Source organism: Atractosteus spatula, chromosome 11 (assembly GCF_055471065.1).
Source record: "Atractosteus spatula isolate fAtrSpa1 chromosome 11, fAtrSpa1.hap1, whole genome shotgun sequence".
In the NCBI taxonomy this organism is placed as follows: Eukaryota; Metazoa; Chordata; class Actinopteri; order Semionotiformes; family Lepisosteidae; genus Atractosteus; species Atractosteus spatula.
In genome coordinates, this window is record NC_142716.1 from 3,179,799 (window position 1) to 3,201,908 (window position 22,110).

Sequence of the window (22,110 nt, forward strand, 5' to 3'; positions counted from 1 at the left end):
TATCACAAGAAAAAATGTTTGTCAAATTGTATAAGACAAATTGTACAAGACAGTGATACATTGGAAAATGAAGTATACTCTCAAAAGATGATTAGACATGAGCTTTATGCATACTCTCTGTGACTAAAACGTTTCAGAGAAACACAAATATTTATAGTTTTTTTTATACTGCATTACTGCCCTACTTGCCTATGCCCATATGTTTCACTGTAGGCATATAAGCCACAAGATGAGTAGTTTTACCTAATCTTCTCCTTCAGGTTGGCCACAAACAAGACAGGTCAGTTCTTCTTTGTTCCGGTTCTTGACTCTATTTATTCATTAACTATAGTTTCAGTTACACTTACTTTATGCTTTTGAAACTGTTTGTAATCAGAATGTACAGTATAGAGACCCTGCTGACTGAGCTGTAGTTAAAAACGGCTTCATACACAGAGCTTTGTCTTGGATCAGCAAAGAGCTGTGCCTGTACAATTTCTCTTTTGACCCTGATTGCTTTCACCTTCTAATCAAGCCTACCTTCATTTTCAGAAAGAGGCATCGGCTCCGACTCCCTTGATAGGTGTTGCTCTCATTCCTTTTTGAACCTGTTTTGTACCCCATTAGAATGCAATGGAGTCAGTGTTATAAAGCCCAATTATTAAACACACAATTCCACAACAGGGAAAAATTAGACACAATATATATAACTTACAGGCATGCATGATTTGGTGTTTGTACTGTAACCTGAATATTACACACAAATCTATCTTTATGTAAACAGACGTACACAAACTCTGGACGTAACTATATTGTTTTGACTACACAATGTAAAATCTATTTATAGGCAGATACTCTCTGTATTCCTGCATTTTTCCTGGTAATTAATAGGCGTGAGGCCCAGTTTGAAGTGGCTTTAAATAGCTCAATATTTGAAGTAAAGGGTGAGCTGCGCCTGGAGCTGTTTGCTCTGTGGCCTGTTTGTCAGTGGATTAAGGAAAGCTGTTTTGGGAAGGCTTGAGGAGATCTCTGAATCACAAGTGTGCTCTGCAGCAGCGCTGCTGGAATGTCAGGCCTGACTGGAATTCCCACCACCTCCACCTTCCCAACGGGAGCTCCATCCCAGAGCCAGCGGGGAGGAAGCAGCCCCCTGACCACCCAGCGTGCCGCCCAAGCCCGGAGCCCAGCAGACAAGTGGAAGACCCTCAGACCGCAGAGGTCAGCACGCTGCACACGAAGCCCAGTCAGCATGTCCATTTATAGGCTTTACAGCTTTTCTGTTCTCTGCCTTCTGGGTTAAAAGATTAAAAAGACCCAAATCGCTCAGATGTAAAATATATGTTCATACGTATGTCAGTGAGAAAATAGCTATTCCAATTTGAAAGAATTCTAATTTAATCTAGATTTATGTGGTATTTAGTGCTGGCAAAAGATTAATTGTGTGAACGTTTTTGTAGCGTTAACTGCTGCTTTACACTTTAATGGATGTCAAAACAGGAATTCTGGTTGCAGGCTTGCAGCCGGTTCCTGGCATGCAGACTGTTGTAGGGCGCTCTGGGAAGTGGGTTTCAGCTGTCCGCTGTCATGGGAGTCGGTCCAGAAGAGCCCACACAGGCTCAGGCCAGGACAAGGACACAGCAGCCCTGTCGTGCTCTCCCGGCTCCCAGCTCTTTTGTTCAGGGCATTGCACAGGCGTCGTTCTGGTAGAGCCATCAGTGGCTCAGTCTCTGAAGGAGCAGTACGGCTAAATAACAGTCCAGGGATGAGCCTCCAGCTACATTCCCAGGCTTAAGAGAATGTCCAACACTAACAAGCTAAAGGTACTGAAACTCTTTAGGCTTGAACAGAGAAGACTAGGAGAAGGACCTGATTTTGAGGACAGTGGACTGTGGAATAAAACATGAATCGGAGCATAGACTTGGAAACTAGGAGGAAGTGCACTGGAAATCTAAAAGGAAAGACACTTCTTTATTTCATTGTGGGTGTACAAGCCATCCAGCCCTGTGGCCAAAGATAATATCCTGTCTTCTTTCAGGGAACATGTGCATGAGATCCCTGGATCACTTAACCACTAACTACCACACTGCCTAGGTAGGCCTAATGACCTCCTCTGATTGATTGGTAACTGTTCAAACCAGGCGTGTATCGCGCCAGGGTTGTGCGATATTCCAGAATGAATGGGATTTTCACTATGTATCAAACCTGGAATTGATTTCTTTAATAAAGTGCACAAATTCTCTCTCTCGCTTGTAGTCCTCTTGGGAAACCCCAGTTGAAAGTAAATATGCAATATCTGAGTGATGTGTCAGAGTCGCAGCTGGCCTCCTGGGCTGACTCACCACACTCTTTCAGAGCAGTAGTCTGGGTAGATCCCCTTCCAGGGACACTGGAACAGGCCAGAGAGTCGCCTCCCCCTTCGTGCCGAAGCTGGTTGATTGCAATTGGCAAATTATCAGTAATTTCAGAAAATACACTTATGACACTAAAAATATAGCATTCGTAGAAAGGAAAAGACAAGCTTGGTTACTGTGAGCAGCTAACCTAAAAAGATCTTCTTTCGAGATGGACCAGGAATCCTGTTTTTGTGCTCTTCAGAATTGTGAAAAAGAATAGATTTTATTCCTTTCCTCCTTGTTGGCTTTGCTGTGTCTGTAATCAATGGGTGATAGGCCAGATGTCCTTTGTGAAGGCCACGGTCCTTTGTGTGGATTACTTTAGTTTTCATGGAGCCTGGATGGTTTCCTACAGGAATCTACTCTTTATGAAACTGTTCTTACACTCCTTTTAATAACACAAAATACCACACATAAAACAGAAAATTACCAGCAGGAGAAAAACATCATCATTTTGTCTAAGCTGTGTTTTTGCTTCACGTTTCACACTGACCTCTCGAAGTTATGATTGATATCAAGGGATCTTATAACTGACTAAATTTGACCCTCACCAAATTTTTTAATGCAAAGCATGTTTTTGGATCTCTCACACTTTGGGGAATAAATGTCCCCGAAGTTATTAATTAAAACAGCCAATGGATGCTTTTGTTTTTTCAGCTGAAATATTTATGCCGCAAAATACATCATCCTGGCAGCAGCCGAAATCTTATTCAAATGCACTTTCGAGATAAAACTGCCGTGGTCATTATTTATTCGCTCCGGCCGGGGTTTCTTTTCGGGAAAAGTTGCTCCCCCCCCCCCCTTTTTAACCAGTGCGGAGCTCGACCAGTGACCCCCCCCCCCCTCCCCCGGTCAGTTTGGACAGATGGACAGATGCTCCACCACTGGCCGCCCATTCACGTGCCTTGCTTCTCACCCTGCAGGTCCGCAGGTCCGCAGCGCCCCCTGGAGACCTCCCTGACGACGCACCCTGGAGGTCACCGACCACAGAGGTCAGTGCTGCACGCCGCCCGGAGGAAACCCAACGCTATCGTCCACAGTCTGCCATGACATAGAGCAGGTAAAAGCCGCTGCTCTCCAGGGCCGAGGCCACATCCTGCTTTCAAACACGAGCTTCTACCCGAGATGCTTCCCAGGGCTGATGAACACTGACGTTTCAGCAGATTGGGGTGTTTTTCCGTTTGATGCCTGGCCAGTCTGTACTCTCCCCACGTTTTCTCTAATATTTCCGCCCCCACCTGGGTACTACTCCCATCCTCCATGGGGAGAATGAGGAAGAGCGGGTGTGCTCCTCCTAGCTGATGGGACCGCTGGCTCCCATTGGACAACGGGAGCGTCCCTCACCAACGGCACCATCAGCCAAGAGGAGCCCTGCCTGGTCAATCCCAGCCCTGTCCCGGCAGGACTCTGCCAGTCACCCAGCCCCATCACAGCCAGCCAGCGCCAGGACTTGGCAACACCTGAAATGGGGTATAGCACCGCTTGAGCCGAGAGACATGGCGCACAAGTAAATATACGTATTCAGATCTGTCGTGACTGGACATGGATACTTCTTGTAATAAGGCATGCTGACGATGGAGACTGCGATATAATGAGCAGAAGAGGGGAGTGGCTGCTGATACAGCAACTGAGCAATGTACTACGTCCATCCATCCATTTCCTAACCTCTTTCTTCATTTCAGGGTCAGTGGGGAGCCGGAGCCTATCCCAGCAAGCACCGGGACCACAGCGGGATACATCCTGGATGGGACGCCAGTCCATCACAGGACACACACACAGACTCAGACCAGGGACAGTTTTCCCAGAAGCCAGTTCACCTGCCGGCATGTCTTTGGACTGTGGGAGGAAACCCGAGCACCCGCGACACAGACCTGAGGAGGACGTTCAAACACAGGTAGCTCCCCAGGAACTGACCCCAGAGCCCCAGCACTGCGCGGTAGCAATGCTAACCACTGCACCACCGTGCCGCCCCTCACTGTACTCCACTTGTGTACCATTAGTAAGATTCCAGGCCCCCTTAACAGCGAGCTCCCTGCTGAGCATTAATCCCTGGCCATCTGTACTCTGTAATAGCCCAGTCTGCAGTGTGTCTGTAGCCCTTGCCCTGTCCAGCACTGGTCATTAATCTCCATCAGCGGAGAGCTCAGCTAAAGGGCTCAGTCTCTCACACAACGTGTGCTTGCTGCAGTAGAAGCCTACATTTCCAGGGCTCCTAATGTCCAAACAATTTTATTTTTCCTTGAACAGCAAGGAAATCGTTTGAAAGCATTGATTTAAAATATCTTGATCAGGGCCGTAAAGCTTTATTTTATGTGTTGTCTTTAAAAGCAATAATCTCAAAGTGATTAATAAGATGAATACCTGTTTGTCTCATGTTTTAATAACAATGAAGGTTTCATTGCAAACACACAGAACACGGTTAAATACACCATTGTCATCATTGAAACAGAGGAATGAACATTTCTGTTACATGATTTTTTTTAGTTTTTTTCAAGCCACTGTCTTCCTGTGTAACTAAAAAAAATACCATCCTCCAAGATTCATCCCACACTCCTCAGCTTGTTTTGGGAAAGAAAATAGACAAGTGGGAACGTTGCACAGTGATAATACAAAATGTATTAATGCACCCCAGTATTTGCTGCGGCATGATGATGCTGTACCTAAAAGAGAAAGCTGGAATGTTGTCCGTGCCACATACTTAGCTTGATGCCATTTTTCATGTCTGGCTGCCCCAGTGCGAAGAGTTAGTACTCAGAAAGGCACACCTGGAACCTCTGAGCACAAATACAGCTGCAGTTCTGTATTCATCAGCTAAGCGACTTACAGCATTCACTGCGAGGCTGCAAGTCAAAAGCAGGGTGCGGGTTTTAGCATAGTACTGTTGCCACAAATACTAACATTTTTACCATGACAAATTAAAGGTTCTCCCCATGAATGAGTGGCGAATTCCTTCAGTCGTGAACAGTGCTCCGGTTCAGAGCTCAGCTGTGTGTTGAGAGCTCCTGACAGGTCAGGCAGCAGTGATCCTGTCTTGGCTCTGTCACCCAGCCTGGTACCCGTGGCTGTGAGCTGTCAGTCTGCTGTGCTGTCTGCTGGCAGTTCCCCGACAGTGCCCGACGCTCGGTCAGGAGTGAAAGGGAGTCAGGCTCTGTTAGCTTCGTGCTCGGGAAGGTGATGCTGCTGTACCCAAAGATGGAACTGCATCCTCAACTTGGCAGGAAGCCCCGAACTCAACTGTTGTTTTTCTCCCTGAGAAATTGGTATGTTTTGGAAGGTCCATAATGGTAAAGGGAGGCCTGGACTTGTTTTAAGGGAGCCTGATTTCTCCTGCCCATCTTGATAACTTTCAAAGGCAAAGACCGTGCATTCGAAAGCAACTTTGTCAGGGAGGGCTTTCTTTCTGCAAAATGTGTTTCCCTCACGTACTGCATATACTTCTTTTTAAATGTTTATTTGTCTTACTCAGTTTATCTTGGTGATAACCTGCATATGACTTATCAGCTATATGTTATGTGTATAATTAGGATAAACTTAACAGGTTTGCATAACTCTGGGATATGCTCTTAGCCATCTACAGAACTGTCCCTCCCCACATACTGTACATACACACACCTACACATTTGAGAAGGTTCGGCTTAGTTTGAAGAGATCAAGACACATTTGTTTCACAAAGCAATTGCCTTTGCCAAAAGCTGACACAGGCTACTGTTTACCCTTTAAGAGTTTTAGTTATGATACTAAAAAAATCATTTTAATAACTGAAATCATGTGTCATTTGCATAATATGCATTCTGCAAAATATTCTGTATGAAAAGAAAATATGAATAATTACTCCCTTATTACATTCCCCAAAGGTTTTCACTTCAAAATGGTTAATACCTCCCTGTACAAGAATCAGCACCCTTCCAATCCTAGCCCCCATTGACAGTCAATGTCCAGATTTGGGCTGTACTTTTAAAATTTGTGAAACACTCATATTTTATAACCTGACAATATCATCATATAATGTACTCCAATGCCGATGTCCTCATTTGTCTGAGTTTGAAGTGAAGTAAATCTGAGTGATTTCAGCATTTACATAAGATTCAAGGCAACGTTTTCTGACGTTTTTGACCAGGCTGTTGGCCCTATACAGACCCCTGAGGCACACCAGAACAAACAGCTGTGACAGCAGAAGTACAATACCCAAGTGATACAAACTGTGTCCTGTTACACAAATAAGAAAGCAGTACTGGCAAGTGTTACAGTTGTTAAAAGAATTTGGAGTTTTTACAGAGGGCTTTGTGGACAATGGTGTCAAAGTCAGCGCTCACATTGAGCAACACAAAAGCCCAGGAACCAGAATCCACAGACATACAGTAAAAGCCATTTTGTCGCTTCGGACCGAGCGTAAATTGAAATGTTTCAATAATGACTTATTCAAAACTAGATGAATGAAATCCTGAAAAGGGTGGATTTCAATACGTTCTGAAGGCTTCGCCTTAATTTCTACGAAAAAAAATCACTTAATGGCAGAAAATGTATCCTGAAAGAAACGCGCGAATACATTGCACAGCTCAGTTGCTTCTTCAGTAGCACGAACACAACAGGAGCCTGGACACGGTTTCTTTAATCACGTTTGCTAGTCAGAACGTTGCATATATTATTCAATCCACTTACTTCAAATAAGCAGATAAATCTAAAAAAAAAACTATTGACAAATCTGTCATCTTAAACATAAGCATGGGGACGCATTAAAATGTTTCACTTCCTTTACAATGGGATTTTAAAAAAAAATCCAGGAGAGAAATATTTCACACAGCAATAGGTGCTTTAGACTCCTGCCTTCAACCGTATGGTAGTATTCTCGATAGAAAGGTAGCATAAACTGGTTATTGATTTTTTTTAAAGAAATAAAATCACTGTGCTGTAGCGACCGCGTTTGTAAACGCGCACACCAGAGAACATGCGCCACCATCTACAGCAACGGCATAACGAAACTAAAACTCCCGAGCGCTTCAAATTGCTTATTTAGACTGCACATAAAAACTAGTCCGAAACACTAACAACAAAGCGCTTATTACTGTTGTTGTAGTACAGATACACAATTAACTGTAGGTTGAAATTTGAGCACGATTGTGTTGCAATCGGAAAAGTCGAAGCGCAGTTATGAGCCGGAGGGCGCTCCGGTTTCAGCAGCGAGCGGTTGGCACTGGTGTGTCGGGATATTCGCTTACAGGACTCACCTCTGGTCCCGGATTGTGATTACAGACTGTTTATTTAGTGTGTGCCGCTACCGGCACGAGCGGCTCCCTGCCTTTGGAATGACGCCGTCAACGCGTGCTCTCGTATGTGCGTGTGTGCGCTTTTTAAACATGTTTTTAAAAAAATAATTGCAGAGAATTTGAGGATAACGGCAGGCACAATGCAAAGAGGAGACGCGTTTCCCCAGGAATCTGCACAAATAATGGTATCAACGGATACAAGTGAAAACAAAGAAAAAACACCCACCAAAAACACGAAGGAATAAAATCAGATGGCTCATCTAATAGCGACAAAGAGCTGTACTTACTTTATCATGTCATAGCTACCTGAATAGCTCGCTCTGCGCTCCGGTTTTGTGTGTGGGATCATGTGACAGAGAGGGTGGAATTTGACACCAGGAGGTTTCAAAAATGAGGAGCAACACATATCTGTCTTTGGAGCTGGAATTGATACAAAAATCCGTAGTTAACACGGACCAGAAGACAGTTTCCGTTCCAAATTGCTGTCCCGAACACTCTGGGACAGAGGCTGCAATAACCTCTGATAGCGACAACCACCGCACGGCGCGCCCCTCGGCTCCTGTCTCATTACTGGCAACTTAACGTGCCGAGCGCCGTGTACATCTGCGGGACAGGAGTTTGACAGGACAACGGCAGCATCACCTCTGGCTGAAATCGGCAACAGAAATTCGGATTACTGACAACTGATTGTATCCCTTTGTGTGCGCGTTGTATTGTAAGGAATCATTTATATACAGTACCCATCCAGGGGGCACGTTTACCTGGAATGAAGCTTTGTCGCTGTAGGATTGCTGTATCAACACGTTTGCGACTTACAACACTTCTTTTCTGTCAGGGAACGAAGTTCTGGAGAGGTAAGTGTCCACTGCGTTATCCTGACCAGCGACGTTAATTTGCAAATCCTACTTTTTTTCCCCCCCTCATACAGCAGGTTCGTCCGCGGCATCAGTGTGAATACCGGAGAACTTGTTTCAGATACACGGTTAAAAAAATCAAGTCGCCCAAAATGGTAAACTAATTCTTGCGAATGCCCAGCCGATCCGTGCTTTCAATATGAAGTTATCTTTAAGTTGTAAAAAAAAACAACAGTGGCACAACAGAAGAGTGAACTATCCAGACTGATATTCGTGGGGTCGTGCTACCAAAACGGGGAGTGGGTTAAGAACAGAAGATTGCAGTCGCTGGATGTACCACAGAGATACTCTCCTTACGCGAATCATTTCGTGTAGCCCTCGGGCATTACAGATGAATACTGCTTAATGTCAGCCCGTTTGTTTGCTCATCTGCGCCTCTAAAAAGAGAGAGGAATATTCAGAATATCTGAGGTCGTGACAGACTGAAAACTGAAAATGCATTCTGCACTTAGGGTGGTGGTGGGGGGTTAAACTGTTGGGAAACATCACTGTTTCAATACACAAGACGCGCTGCCTTCCAGTTCCTTAGAAGTAGTTGCTCTGTGCTGCACTTGAGAGGAAAAGCGAGGCATCCTGGAGCGAAATTAAGCATAAAAAACAGTTAAACCTGTACATTTGTGCATCGCTTTCTCGAAGATAATTTGTGGGAATTTTAGCAAATGAAAGTCCCCTTTCATCTTTTTTTCTGCCTGTAAAACTCACTTTCGTCTCGGCTCCTTAGAAGCACACGCAACGCCGCCAGTTCTGAACTGTTTTGTATAAGCCCGGTTGCACCGAACATATTAATTGGGCAGTTAATTAGATTAATTTACGGAATCGGTTTGGTGTCTTGATCTTGAACATGGCCTCGACTTTACAGCACAATGCATACAAATATGGGGTTTTCCGAAAAGACCTAAAATCCTAAGGACCGAGAATCTCAATGCAAATCATTCTTGGGTATTCACATTGATCTGTGTTCTGAAGATAGCAATGCTACTATATTAAAGACAGTGTTATTGATGCTGTTGCCAAGTATATTATCTACTTTAGAATTATTTTTCTATTTGCAAACTTGAGTTTTTTTATTTCTTTCTCATTGCAGAGAAAACAATATAAAACTACACCTTCATTTTCAAGGGCGCCGCTCAGCTGTTTCTTACATTTAAATAACTCTCATCAGCCGGGAAGTTTTCTTAGTCTGGAGCCCGACACCGACTTGTGCGCTGTTTCGACACCAAGCGCAGTGTGTCAGAAAGGTGGAAAATATTATAAATATATATATTACTGAAAAGAAGAAGAGAGAAGGAACCGGCTTGGTTACGGAGGGAGGCGCCTTTTAGACTTTTGAAAGTCTACAACCGCAGTGGATCGGCCGAGCAGCCCCTGACCAAAATTACAGCAACAAAACACCCACCCTGTCAGGCAGGGGGGAAAGCGCGGAGGGCGAATACACCATGCTTCTGTGAAGGAGCTCTCCATGTGCGTTTTACACAGCCGAGAGATGCGGAGCAGCCGCGGAGAAGGAGGGGCACCCAGAGGTGCGGATCAGTCCGGGACGCGCTGGGAACGCACCGGGACGCGAGGAGCACACGGTAACGCCGAGCTTTGTCGCTTTAAGTGGTTTGGGGGGCCATCTTAACAACTATAGATACACTTTCGCCTTCAGCAGGGCAATCAATTCCCATTGGGAGCTGTGGGTTTTGTCGTGTCCTGCAACTGGAACGGCAACTTCATAAAAACCTGCGACGGCGCTCATCTGGCGCGTAACCACACGTTTTTCCCAGAGGGCGACAGAGAGCACCTGTTGAGCATCTATATTCGCTTCGTTGTGCTGCTGGCAGTTGGTGATTTGGATTTGAGTATAGTTGTATCTTCACATGACGCAAAGAATGATCCAATATTACTTATACGTTTATTTATATATATATATCACTTTACTATAAGTATCATGCAGCCTTTGTTTTATGACGAAGTGGTGCTGGTGTTGTAGTCTAAATACCAAATATCTACGGGCTCCAGCGTGAAATACTGTACAAAAAAAAACATACCGTAACAATTCGCTGAATTATTTCTGCTTCGAGGTCCGGTTTGGCCGTACTCCGACACGCCGGGCACGAGTTCCAGGAGGGAACAAGGTGTCCTAGCTGTTGCAGCTCGGTCGGGTGTCGAGGTCTGTCGAGCGAATAAGTGCTGCGGCGTGCCGGGAACGAGTTTCTTGCTTTTCGGTAGCAAGAGTGTGTGTCCCGAGTAGTTAGAGTACTTGTTTGCAGATTTCACCCTGGTTGAGACCCGCCAGAACCCCATTAACCTATCATTTCCATCTGTCTTCGGGGAAGTTTTTTTTTTTAATTAATCAGGTAATCATCTCAAAAGCTCTTGTTTACTTTAGGACTCTGCTCGAGTCAGCGTTAGCGAATTATGGATTTGCCGGGGACATACTGTACAGTATATTCCAGGATTTCTATCAAGTAAAAACTTTAACTCACGTTCAGCTGAATTGTTTCAACGAATATTTTTTCATGTGTATTTGTAAAAGGCGCATTCTTATCGCAGGCCATTAGCTTCTGGCGTGCGCTGACTTTGACCCGGCAGTTTCTCAGCAGAAAGCCCTCACTTTCGTGAACTCGGCGTCCAGTGCCCATTCAGATCGGAGGCTAAAGGAAATTTATCTTGGTGCTTGACGTTCCTATAATGACTCCGATATATGAAGGTGGTAAAACACTTAAATCTTTCCTTCTGCACTTGACGCAGTATTCAACATCCCTGTGCTCCGTTTAGAAATATCCAAAAAGGCTCCTTCATATGACCTAGTCTCACCTGTCATCAGTCGGGTTTGCTTTTTCAGTATTGCGTCGGTGTAAACAAAAGTTGAAAACGCCATTAAATTTAAAACGTTTTGTATTTCAGTCGTTTTCCTTAGGGAAAAGCATGGTGCATGCATTCAGTTAACAGGCTGTACAAATGTGAGATCTGTAAGTATCTGAATGTACTTCTATGTGCAGATGTGTACATTAGTGAAAGAGTGTGAAGTATGAGCCAAAAGCAGAGCTCTAGTAGCTGCCTTTTAATTTGTTTGCCTTTTAAATAAGTTCTGTCTTGGCCTGGCACAGTATTGTGGATGCTATCAAAGAGAATGTGGGGGTAATGTGTTCTTGAGTACTGTATGTGGTGATCAAGTTTAAAGCAGGATAATACATGCATTTTAGGATAAATAAGAGCTACCCCACCACCACCACCCACCCACATGCACTCAAACACATACACACACCTCTGTAATAATTGTTTGAGCAGAGTTCCTCAAATTTTCAAAGGGTCTGACCCTATCAGCAGATTGACAAGGAAAAATAAACACTTTTAAAGCATTTCTTTTAGAATTAGTAACAGTCGTCCAGTCAGTATTGCAGGTCATGAATAAGGAGTCAGATTTACTTATTGATCTGCAAAAGAGGGAAGACACTGATGGTGTCTGAATAACCCCGGGCATTCTAGTACAACATAAAAAGCTTTTAGAGCCATATACTGTGGCTGCTGAATTTTCCCCTGTTCTTATCTGTATTGAGTCTAAATCCAAAGGCTCTTGATACTTCCTTTTTGCTTTTACAGCATTTTATTGTTTGCACAGAGTAGGTTATAGGCTATAATGTATTAATTTAAAAAAGCTTGTAATTCTGAACAGGAGAGCATGTCTTTAATTTTAGATAACCATAAATGCATAACTATTTACAATATTACACTCGTTTTGCTGTTTGCAAGTTTAGTGTTATTGAAAAGCAAGGGATGAGCAGGACCATGCTGGTTTGCAGTGACCCAGTATGTGACGTATATGCTCCATAAAGATCATTAGTACTGTCTCCAAGGCCTGCTGAGAAATACTACACATTATGTGTATTGGGTTGAAGTGAAGCCCCTACTATATGCCAAGTGCTTTGAGATCCTTTCAGAAAAAAACCTCTAAGCAAATTAAACGATTAATTAGTATGAATTGTAAATATTAGTTACTATGTGGCCTTTAAGGGCTGCTGTATCTCAGAGGGACAAGTCAAGTATACTAAGCATGTGCATTTTGTCATGAAACTGCTAACACATAGTGGACGTTTTTAGCTGTTTATCTTGGGCAATCCCAGCAGATTCTAGTGTAGCGAATGGACTTTAGGTTTGCTGTATTTTGGAACACAATAAACAAATTGTTACAGAAGCAAAATGAATCAACCATTTTACACCTCAAGGGCACGCTGAAGGTTACAATTGCAGTACTTGCTCTCACCATAAAATCATGTTTCTTGTGCAGAATCTTAGCTAAACCCAACAACCTACAGTGTGTTAAAGTATTGTTCAAGATTGAAAGCATGTTCAAGAATCCAATCTTTTATTTGACTGCAGCAGTTTATCCAAATACAGTAAATTACGTTGTGCTTAATAGCACGTCTCACTCGACAGGTCAGACGTGTCAATCATGGTCAAGGTTATTCCTGTTAAATAACAGGAGCGTACAGTGCAGCTCATTGCCTCAAATTAGTCTGAGCATCATTTGTTGAGCTCACACACGGTAATGGGGAGCAGTGTTTTTTTTCCTTAATTGGAGCCCATGAATGCTGAGACTTGGGCAAACCCACAACTGCTGTAGTGTTTGTAAAGAGAGGGGACATGCTGGCTGATTGAAACCATTCCTAATTGTGGGGTTCTGTGCAGAAGTTTGGATGTAAGCTACATTGCACCACAATTCATGCACAGATGTGTCCTTTAAGTCGAAAACACAGCCCGTGAATCATAAATAACCTGCTTATTATGGGAACAATCAGGCAGAGTACATAAAGGATCTACATAATGGAGATATTTTGTATTCTTTCTAATTATCAGAGTGTTGATATGGCCTAATTTGTTTTTTTTATATACTGAAAGCATTTTTAATGTCTTTCAGTTTATGTTCAAGCTTTTAGTTGAGAGAAAGTGCTACAGAACTGCCTTTAAGAAGTGTAACATTGCTATTGTATGCAAAATGCAGTGTCTCTGATTTGTGTAGAAAGCAGGATACGAAATAAGCATTTTTGTATACACGATTATTAATGTTTATTTGACAGAACCCCACATCCTTTAATTTCCTTGTTAAAGTAACGTACAGGTCATTCTCTGACTGTCGGCAACACATCTCCTTAATGCAGACAAAGGTTTAAAAAGAGGCCGAACACAAGCAATAGCAAATAAAAAATGCCTTCATGTGAATGTGGTAATTCATCTGTGGTATAACATGACTGCAAAGGCAAACAGTGGGAGAAAAAGAACAAACGACAGGGGAAAAAACTCCCTGGATGTGATAGGTTTCACTATAGCAACAAGATCAACAAACCTTTTTCATCACAGCTCATTCTAGTGCGACTTTTATTGTACTGGTGCAGACAGGGCGAATGGAGTTTCTCCTGTACGAAAAGGACAACTACAAACCTTTACTCCCTGCCAGTGGACTAAAATGTTTTGGTCTCCTTGTCGCGGCAGTAGATGATTCTCTGCGCACCTTCGAATGCGATGGATGTCTCTGTTCCTGCTGTATTTTTCAATGGGAAAGCTGCGTTTTCTGCGGGCTCAAGTCTCCTTCACACACACACATGCTCCACTGGGTCCCAGAAATGGCACACTCCACTCCGCTGACTGAAACCCTATCCCAGCATCCCACTGCCAGCCCAGTCTGCTCGCCTATATTCCCATTTAAGGAATGGGTTAGCGGGACATGAAGTACATTTTCCACCATTTGTTTTTGATTTCATCACATAAAGCCTCCGTTTATTAGATGAAGAGGAGTTTTCCAGCGTGCATTTCCCAGGAATTTAATTAAATGGTTTTCCTAAGAGTTGAAAGAGAAAGGGCTACTGTTAAATGAGACAGTGTCCGTCACCCTGAAGTGCGAAGTGAAGGTTTGAAGGGCGAGGTGCAGGGAGATCTGGAGCCTGTTATCAATCATGAGGCCGACTGACAGTAAGGGCCAGAGGTCCAGACCTGTGGGGTGTGAGAGAAATCATCGTCCCCAACTTCAAACGCTTAACTCAGGAAACCCGTGTGAGCCCAAAAACGTTATCCAGTGGGTTGCAATTGTTCCTCAACATCTGTGTTCCTCGGAGTTGTAGAGTAGAAGACAGAACACAGGCCACAAACTACAACACCACTGTTCAAATGAGAACATTCCCATCAGGTATCATTTTTTACTTTTAATTTTTTATAGTCTGTTTTTCCATTTAATGTTTTGGTTTACCTTCTCATAATAATAATAATAATAGTATAATACCTTTTGTATTGTAAAATAATAGTTTTGTTTCTATGCTGTAGATCTCATGTTTAGAGAAGTATATTCTGTGTTATAGTATATCATATGTTAGTCATGGGAAGTGACATTGCTCTTCGATTTTCACAGATCCGCTACTGGGTAAATGTGATCTATACGTTTGCCAGGCAGGATATTGAATGAGACAGGATAAATGGAAAACAAACCTGGGTTCCATCCTCAGGGCAGAGTGCATTAGAAATTGTGAGGGTGAACACATTGTGCTCCAGGATGTGGACTGTAAGCCACGTACGGCCAGTGAACTGCAGCCAGTGTTTTGGTTCTATCGGAAGAGAGGAGAAGGGGCTACAGCTGTGTGGAGTAGTGGTGAGGGTTCATAGCTGGAAAGTTTTGTGTTTAAATCCCGAGTGGGCTGCTCCTGTTGCACACTTGAACAAGGTGCGCGACTCGGACTGTTTCCACAGAACGCATGTCTCTGTAATGGGTTCAAGTTTGTTAGGGATAAAAGCTTCGGGCAAATGATAAATTAATAACAACGCACAGCATTAGAAGTTCTCTCCAGCAATAGGGGTGCCTGCTCTTTGCAGAGGTCAGCCACCACTCCAGTCCATTTGGATCTGCTGACTAGATCGTTCCATTGAAGGGAAGCTAAATAAATAATGATTTTGAATTCCTCTTTCCTTCCCAGATAGAAGACAATTAACGGCAAGATTAGGATTTCATTAAGTGTCCATGCAGTGCTGCTCACTCTTTGAACATGTGGCAATAACTTAGATATTGCCGAGTCATGAGGCTGCCGGGGATTGAAGAACCCTGAGCTGGGCTGATGTACTGGTAATCTCGTCCCTCCTGCCCTCTGGAGTGATGGGTGCCAGGAGTTCTGGGGTCATTTTGGTTTTCACTTTGGAGGCACTCCAAATTTTTAGTTCCTCGGTGACTCACAGAGGGAATGCCTCTGATCCTGTTGTTTCAGATGAGAAATTATGACATGACCGATTCTATTTAGAATGCAGCACTTCATAGAATTAATAATAAATGTGAGGTTTAAACGAGTCTGGTTTCAATTTGTATCTATAACAGGACTAGTAGCAGTGCAGTCTGAGCCTTTTCCCATGACACTACCCCTAGGACTCCCAATGACATTGAATTCTCCCACTGGGAGACAGTGATTGAATCCTAACTAGGGACGAGTTGTGAATACCACATCCCCATGTGACTATAGAATACACGCAGAAGGCAGGAAGACCACTTTGTTAGAGTCACCAGTCCTCCAACTGAGGTCAGACTCTGTTTATGTTGGAGCTATCAGATATCTTTCAGATACATGCCACCAGCTATATCACCTTGCAACCCAGTGAAGCTCCGCAGGTGGGAGCCTGGCCCGTATCTGAATGGGAGACCTCCTGGGAAAGCTAAGGTTGCTGCTGGAAGAGGTGTTAGTGGGACCAGTAGGGGGCGCTCACCTTGTGTTCTGTGTGGACCCTAATACCCCAGTATAGTGACGGGGACACTGCACTGTATAAAAGGTGCTTTGAGTGGAGTGTCCAGATAAGCGCTATATAAGTGTAAGGAAGTATTATTAATTATAATGTTGGTAATAAAATATAAAGCATTTGCACTGAGAATTGGTACTGGAGACCCACACACCTGCTGGTTTTTGTGCCAGTGAGGCATAATAATAATAATAAAGTTGATGTCCTAATGGAAAGTGAGAATAAGTAAAAGACTATGTTTTCTTTTCTAATTTTGTTCCATCCATCTATTCTCTAACCCCTTCCTCCAATTTAGCGGTGCAGGGGAGCCGGAGTCTATCCTGTTGCAAGACAGGATACGCCCTGGACAGGACAGCAGTCCATCACAGGGCACACACATGGGGGAGCACGCAAGCCCCTCGCAGACAGCACCCCAGGTCTAGAACTGGACTCAGAGCCCCAGTGCCGTGAAGCAGCAATGCTAACCACTGCGCCCACATGCCATTGTATGGTTTTTCCATCATTTCTTACTGTGTTGTTAGAATGTATATAGAATCTTAATGTTGTTTCTTATGTTACTGTAACATCACTAGTAACCTTTTAATTGCATTTGAATGGGAGATTTTCTAAAAAAACTGTCTGAGCAGACCTTTGTAAATGCGACTCCATTACACTTGAAACAGTGTTGTACAGTAAGTGGTCCTTGCACCTGTAAAAGTAAAGGAATTTCCTTCCTTGAGTGAACAGCTGCCTTGTAGTCAGTTTTCTTTTTTGGTTGCATGAATTGTCGGTCACGATAGGGATCAGATATGGTCCTGGGCTGAATACACAAGTGGGCAGTGATGTACTGTAGCTCAGTGGACTACGTTTCTGTGTGTGAGAGAGAGAGAGGGGGGATCGTGGCAGAGAACTGAGAAGGCAGCTGGCTCGCTACACCACAAAGGCTGTGCTTGTGAGGACGCTGCATGCGAAGGAATGCAAACAATATCCACTTAATTTGGAAAGCAAAATAAAAACTGCGTCCCGGACAGTAACACACATCCGTCTGGGTTTCGATCTCAGTCACAGGCCTCGAACCACGCGAGACCCGCGCTTCTAATGCTTTAATGGTTGCGGTTTTCTTAGGGAAGGACAGGACAGAGGAAACCAGGGGAGAGTGTGGGCATGGTTTCTGTACGTCGTTGGAAAAAGTATTTTACATGATAGAATTTGCATAGTATAATCACGGCAAAGCCTGGTTTTGCAGATGCAACCATGGTCAACTTCTTATCTGGGGAAAAAGATGGAGTCTGACTTTCAGCTGCTAAAAGAATCAATAACGGACTAAGACATTACTGACCGGTTTAGTGGACTGCCTGTGTGCTATTTAACTTCAGCACTGGAACTGTATCTGACGTTGTATGATTTTCAGTGGAATTTAGGCCCACAGCTGTACTCTATATACCAATTCACTTTGTTTGTCTAGAGTGAAGTTGTAGCCTTTGTAGAATTGGCTGATAATCAGAACCAGTAACTTCGATGCCAGGATAGTACTTGCAGTGTATTTTTTCAATTACGTTGACATTTTGTATCTTCTGTCTGTGGAATGCAATGCTACATCTTGTGGTACAGCTAGCATCTAAGTTCACGTTGTTTGTCTAGAAGGATTTTAAAAGCCATTGCAAGCGCGCTGGTGCCATAATTATGCTTCCTTTAATGACTTTCTTTCTTTAGTGCAGAATTAAACCAACTGTACTGTACGTAGTCGCTGGAAAGAATTCCTAGCCAAAGCCTAGACTCAAAATCTTCTACAGGATTTGTCTCCATTCGCTAGCAGAGTGTTATTAGGAGCTGTTTTTCCTCTTTAATTACACAGAAAAACAAACACACATTGTCATGTAGCCTCACTCTCCTTAAAAGCAGCTCCGATGGTGGCAGTTCCTAATGTGAATACAGAATCTCGGGAGGGCCAAAGCGATGTTCTTCACAACTATGATCCTGGAAGAGAAACGTCTCGATTGTTTGGATCTGGGGAGAGGTTTCCTGAGGGAAAGAGAGGAGCTTTGAGAACCAGGGCTCCCTGAGCTGGACTGGAATTTTGGGGATCAAACAATTTCCGAATCAGCTGCTTTGTCCAAAACAAGCACGAGAGGCATTCCTAGAAGAAACAGTGACCATCTACTGATATGAATTAGGATCAAGTTCATAGTAAAGCTTTACATGGTTTAAGTTCCCTTGATTAAATAAATTATTTGTGCATAATGGAAAACTGCAGCTGAACTCATATTTAGCCTGTTCTTTATTCCGCTGTCTGTGGAAAAGCTCCAAATTCAGCCATGTCTAGTAGGTATGTAGTCGGGGAATCTCATCCAGCCATTTTCTGAAGGAGCCTAGGGTGTCTCCCTCGTCAGCATGGGTGGGCAGCATGTGTTCCAGACATTTACAACCTTTCATGTAAAGAGGTGCCTCCTGTTCTGCATTTTAATAGCACTTCCTCATAGTTTCCACTTGTGTCCTTTGGTTTGTGTTTCACTGTTGGCTCTAAATACTTCCACTGGGCTGACTCTGTCAGTGCCTTTGAGGAACTGGCATTAGGCCTCCTCATAGTCTCCTCTGTTCAAGACCGAAAAGATTCAGTTCCCCCCAGCCTGTCAGTATACGACATTCCCTTAAGCCCAGGAATGTATCTAGTTGTTTTTCTCTGGATTGATTCCTGTGTCTGACCACAGGGGAAAACACTGCACTCCCGTAAAAACAGCTTTTAGTATGATCAGTGAAATACAGACTACTTTGTTCTCCGTTGTAAGTGGATTTTCTTATAAGACATGCTGTCCAGTTGTAAATTCCTACGTTTATTTGTGATTAATAACACTGCATATGTGAACTGTCCATACAACTTAAGACACTTCAAACCTTTTCAAACCTGAAGTGAAAGTGGTTAGCCTTTTTAAATGGGAAAACCATTACAAAACGCTATTGAGAGGCTTCATGCAAGTATGTACTGTACTACGAGTGTCTCGTGCCTCCTACTTGGTGCACAAGACATCCCACACTTGTGTCCTCAAGTCATTGAGTCTCTCACATTACTGCCCATAGGTACTGTAGTCACTTCCTTACATGTGAGACTGTCTGCGTATGACTGAGTTTTGGAGATGGATTGCTCGGTGAATTTGTAACTTGGCTCTCTTTTTTCATTCACAATGTTTTTGATGCAATGTATAACAATTGAATGCACACTCCTGCAATATTCTAACAACAGAGAGATGTCTAAAAACAACAATTTCTTTTGTTCTGTATTGCTCCTAAGATCTTGTGCATAATGAGCCACTTACAGTATATGATATAAGATAGATATGAATGCAGCACACATGCTACTGTCCAGTAATGTGTGTATACGATGGAATTTGTGACAGGCTTTTAGAGAAGACGGTGTGCCAAGCCTGTTTGGTTGAATGTTCACGTTGTAAATAGCCATCAGGTTTAAACTCACAGTTGTTCCCCACGTGGTTTGGCACATTCTCATTTCTCAACAGCTTGTTCAGACTGGAGGGAATGCGAGGGTGAGAACCTCTTTAGAAGGCATTGTAAAGGGAGCTAATCCAGGCAGACAGTGATCCAAAACTGCAGCATGTGCAGTACTTCCTGCATACAGGTTTATCAGGCTGATGCTTTTGTGCAAAGCAACTTAATATTTGCACCCGTTTTCTGTATACTGCTGAGTGTTTTACTGGATCCATCTGGAAAAAGTATCATGTACAAGATCAGTGTCTCACCTGGGACTTGATCCCACAACCTTCCAGTTACGAGTCCAGACCCCTAACCCCTGTTCTGCCCCACTACCCCGTTACCACCGGACCACTCGCACTGGGCCAGGACTTCCCACCACTCGTGGGAATCAGGACTCTTCTGTGGTGGTGCTCTGTCTTTGTTAAGGGTTTTCAAATCACAAGAACATAAGCAACATTAAAAACAAGTAGATGCCCATCTTGCTTGTGTGGTCACCAGTTGCTTTTTGAGGACATCAAGATATATTAGACCCCAGCAATTTGTTTAACCCAACCCAACCTGACTTTGTGTGGAGTTACATCCTAGACATACGTTTCCTATTCATTTCCACTGGGCGTCCCTTTATCTGCGCTTTGTCCTGAAGAAAAGGTTGTGCTTCCCATTTCTGAGGTCTCAGGCTCAGCAGCAGTCCTGCTACTTTCTGTCTCAGAAATGACATCCCTGGTTTTGCCCTCCTGATCTGACACAGTGGATTCGAATGTACAGTACCTTCCCATCAACTCCTTGGTGTAGATCAGCAGACAGGCAGGAGCTGTTCTGCAGATGACCTGTGATGCTCATGACTCATGCATGTTTGTCCACAATGTACTCTTAAGGCACCATATTAACATCATCTGGATTCCTGCAGTGTCTGTTTTAATTTCTTTCTTATTTGCCTTCTTAATGCAGTCACAAAGGGAAGCACTCTAGTTCACACAGAGGGCTTTAGCTTATGTCTGATCCATGTCTTCCTTGTCGCTAAAATGGACCATCTTACTTCTGACATTTGAGGCCTTGATCACATCTTTACAGGGGCAGTGTAACACAACACAATAGCGTCTGTAGGGTCCTTCATGATGAGGCCTCCCAGAATGCTTTGTATGGGTCTGTAAAGATCATGAGCACAATGCTCTTCTGTTACAGTCCATTACTCAGAAGCACTTTACTCTGTCACTGATTCTTCACCCTCCAGCTCTGACTTGAAGTCATGTCTGTAGGGTTTTGTTGAGATGCAGTTGGACTTCCTGGCAGCTCAATCCAGTGTGCAATAGAATGCATTATAGTGTTATCATGCCCATCTCTTCTGAGTGCGTGAGACAGCTGTGCTGGGGAGAGCTGTCAGACCTCCAAGAGGATTTCTCGTGTATTCTAAATAAGAGTGCATCCCTCAGCAGGTGTAGTGCAGCTGGATTTGAAGGATATAACGTGCTTGCAGCTTGTCCAGTGCATAGCTAGTCACGTTCATACGTTTGGATACGTTTTACTAGTTGCCCGCTGCTTGAGCTGACTCCAGGGCCAGCTGTGCGAGCTGCTGTCTTGAGCAGTGACCAGCGCTGCTCTCCCTGTGTCCTTGAACATGGCCTGGGTGGGTGTGGAGAAAGGAAGTGGGTTTACAGGGACAGAGCTAAAGAATGCAGTAGCAGTAGGAGAAGCAGCAGCAGCAGCAGCAGTAGTAGTAGTAGTAGTGTCCATAGTAGTCATGTTGAAGCACTGCAGCTCTAATGTGAGTGAAATGTGAATTTGAAAAATGGATTTTGTCTCCAAAACGTATTTATTTTGGTTTTTGTTACAGAAAAAAGTTGTATCAGATGCCCACATTTGTACAATTCACGGTATGTGGAAGCAAGAAGCTACGATTGTTCTCTTATCCCATGTAGTGTATTCTTTGTAATTCCCAATTGCAGTCTGACCTCAGATGACAGCTCAGTAATTCAGCCATGTATTGGTTTTCAAGGAGGCCCAGAGGCGGTGATTCCTGGTTTGCAGAGCAGTGGCGCTTGCTGTCTGGGAGACAAGTGGAAGTGTGTGAAGGAATTTATTGCGTTTTTATGACAGAGGGAAGTAGAGGGAGTGAGATAATGTGCTTGCAGGGCAGTTGCTTTTTGACAGCAGCCTGGCACACCTGAGGAAGGAATGTCTGGTAATAATCAACCAGCTCCAATCATAAAATTAGATCTTATAGAACTTATGCTTTTACCGGGCTGTTATCATTGACCAAAATCTCCATTTAATCCTTGTTCTCTCGCTTTTACTTCAACACCTGTTAATTCCAGCCGGGCTGACAGGTAAAGCCTCTTTAATAGCTCTTTG

At 43.7% G+C, this 22,110-nt stretch overlaps 1 protein-coding gene across 1 annotated transcript in view; it reads left to right on the top strand.

Annotated features, from left to right (window-relative positions):
• Window positions 1-1,045: 1,045 nt before the first annotated feature.
• artn (artemin) overlaps window positions 1,046-22,110 on the top strand; it is a 28,530-nt gene continuing 7,465 nt past the window's right edge. The window contains exons 1-5 of the mRNA XM_088927178.1: window positions 1,046-1,197; window positions 3,296-3,411; window positions 3,671-3,842; window positions 5,472-5,543; window positions 10,027-10,124. Of these exons, the coding sequence (XP_088783304.1) occupies window positions 1,046-1,197; window positions 3,296-3,411; window positions 3,671-3,842; window positions 5,472-5,543; window positions 10,027-10,124 (610 nt within the window). The remainder of the gene's footprint in view (window positions 1,198-3,295; window positions 3,412-3,670; window positions 3,843-5,471; window positions 5,544-10,026; window positions 10,125-22,110) is intronic.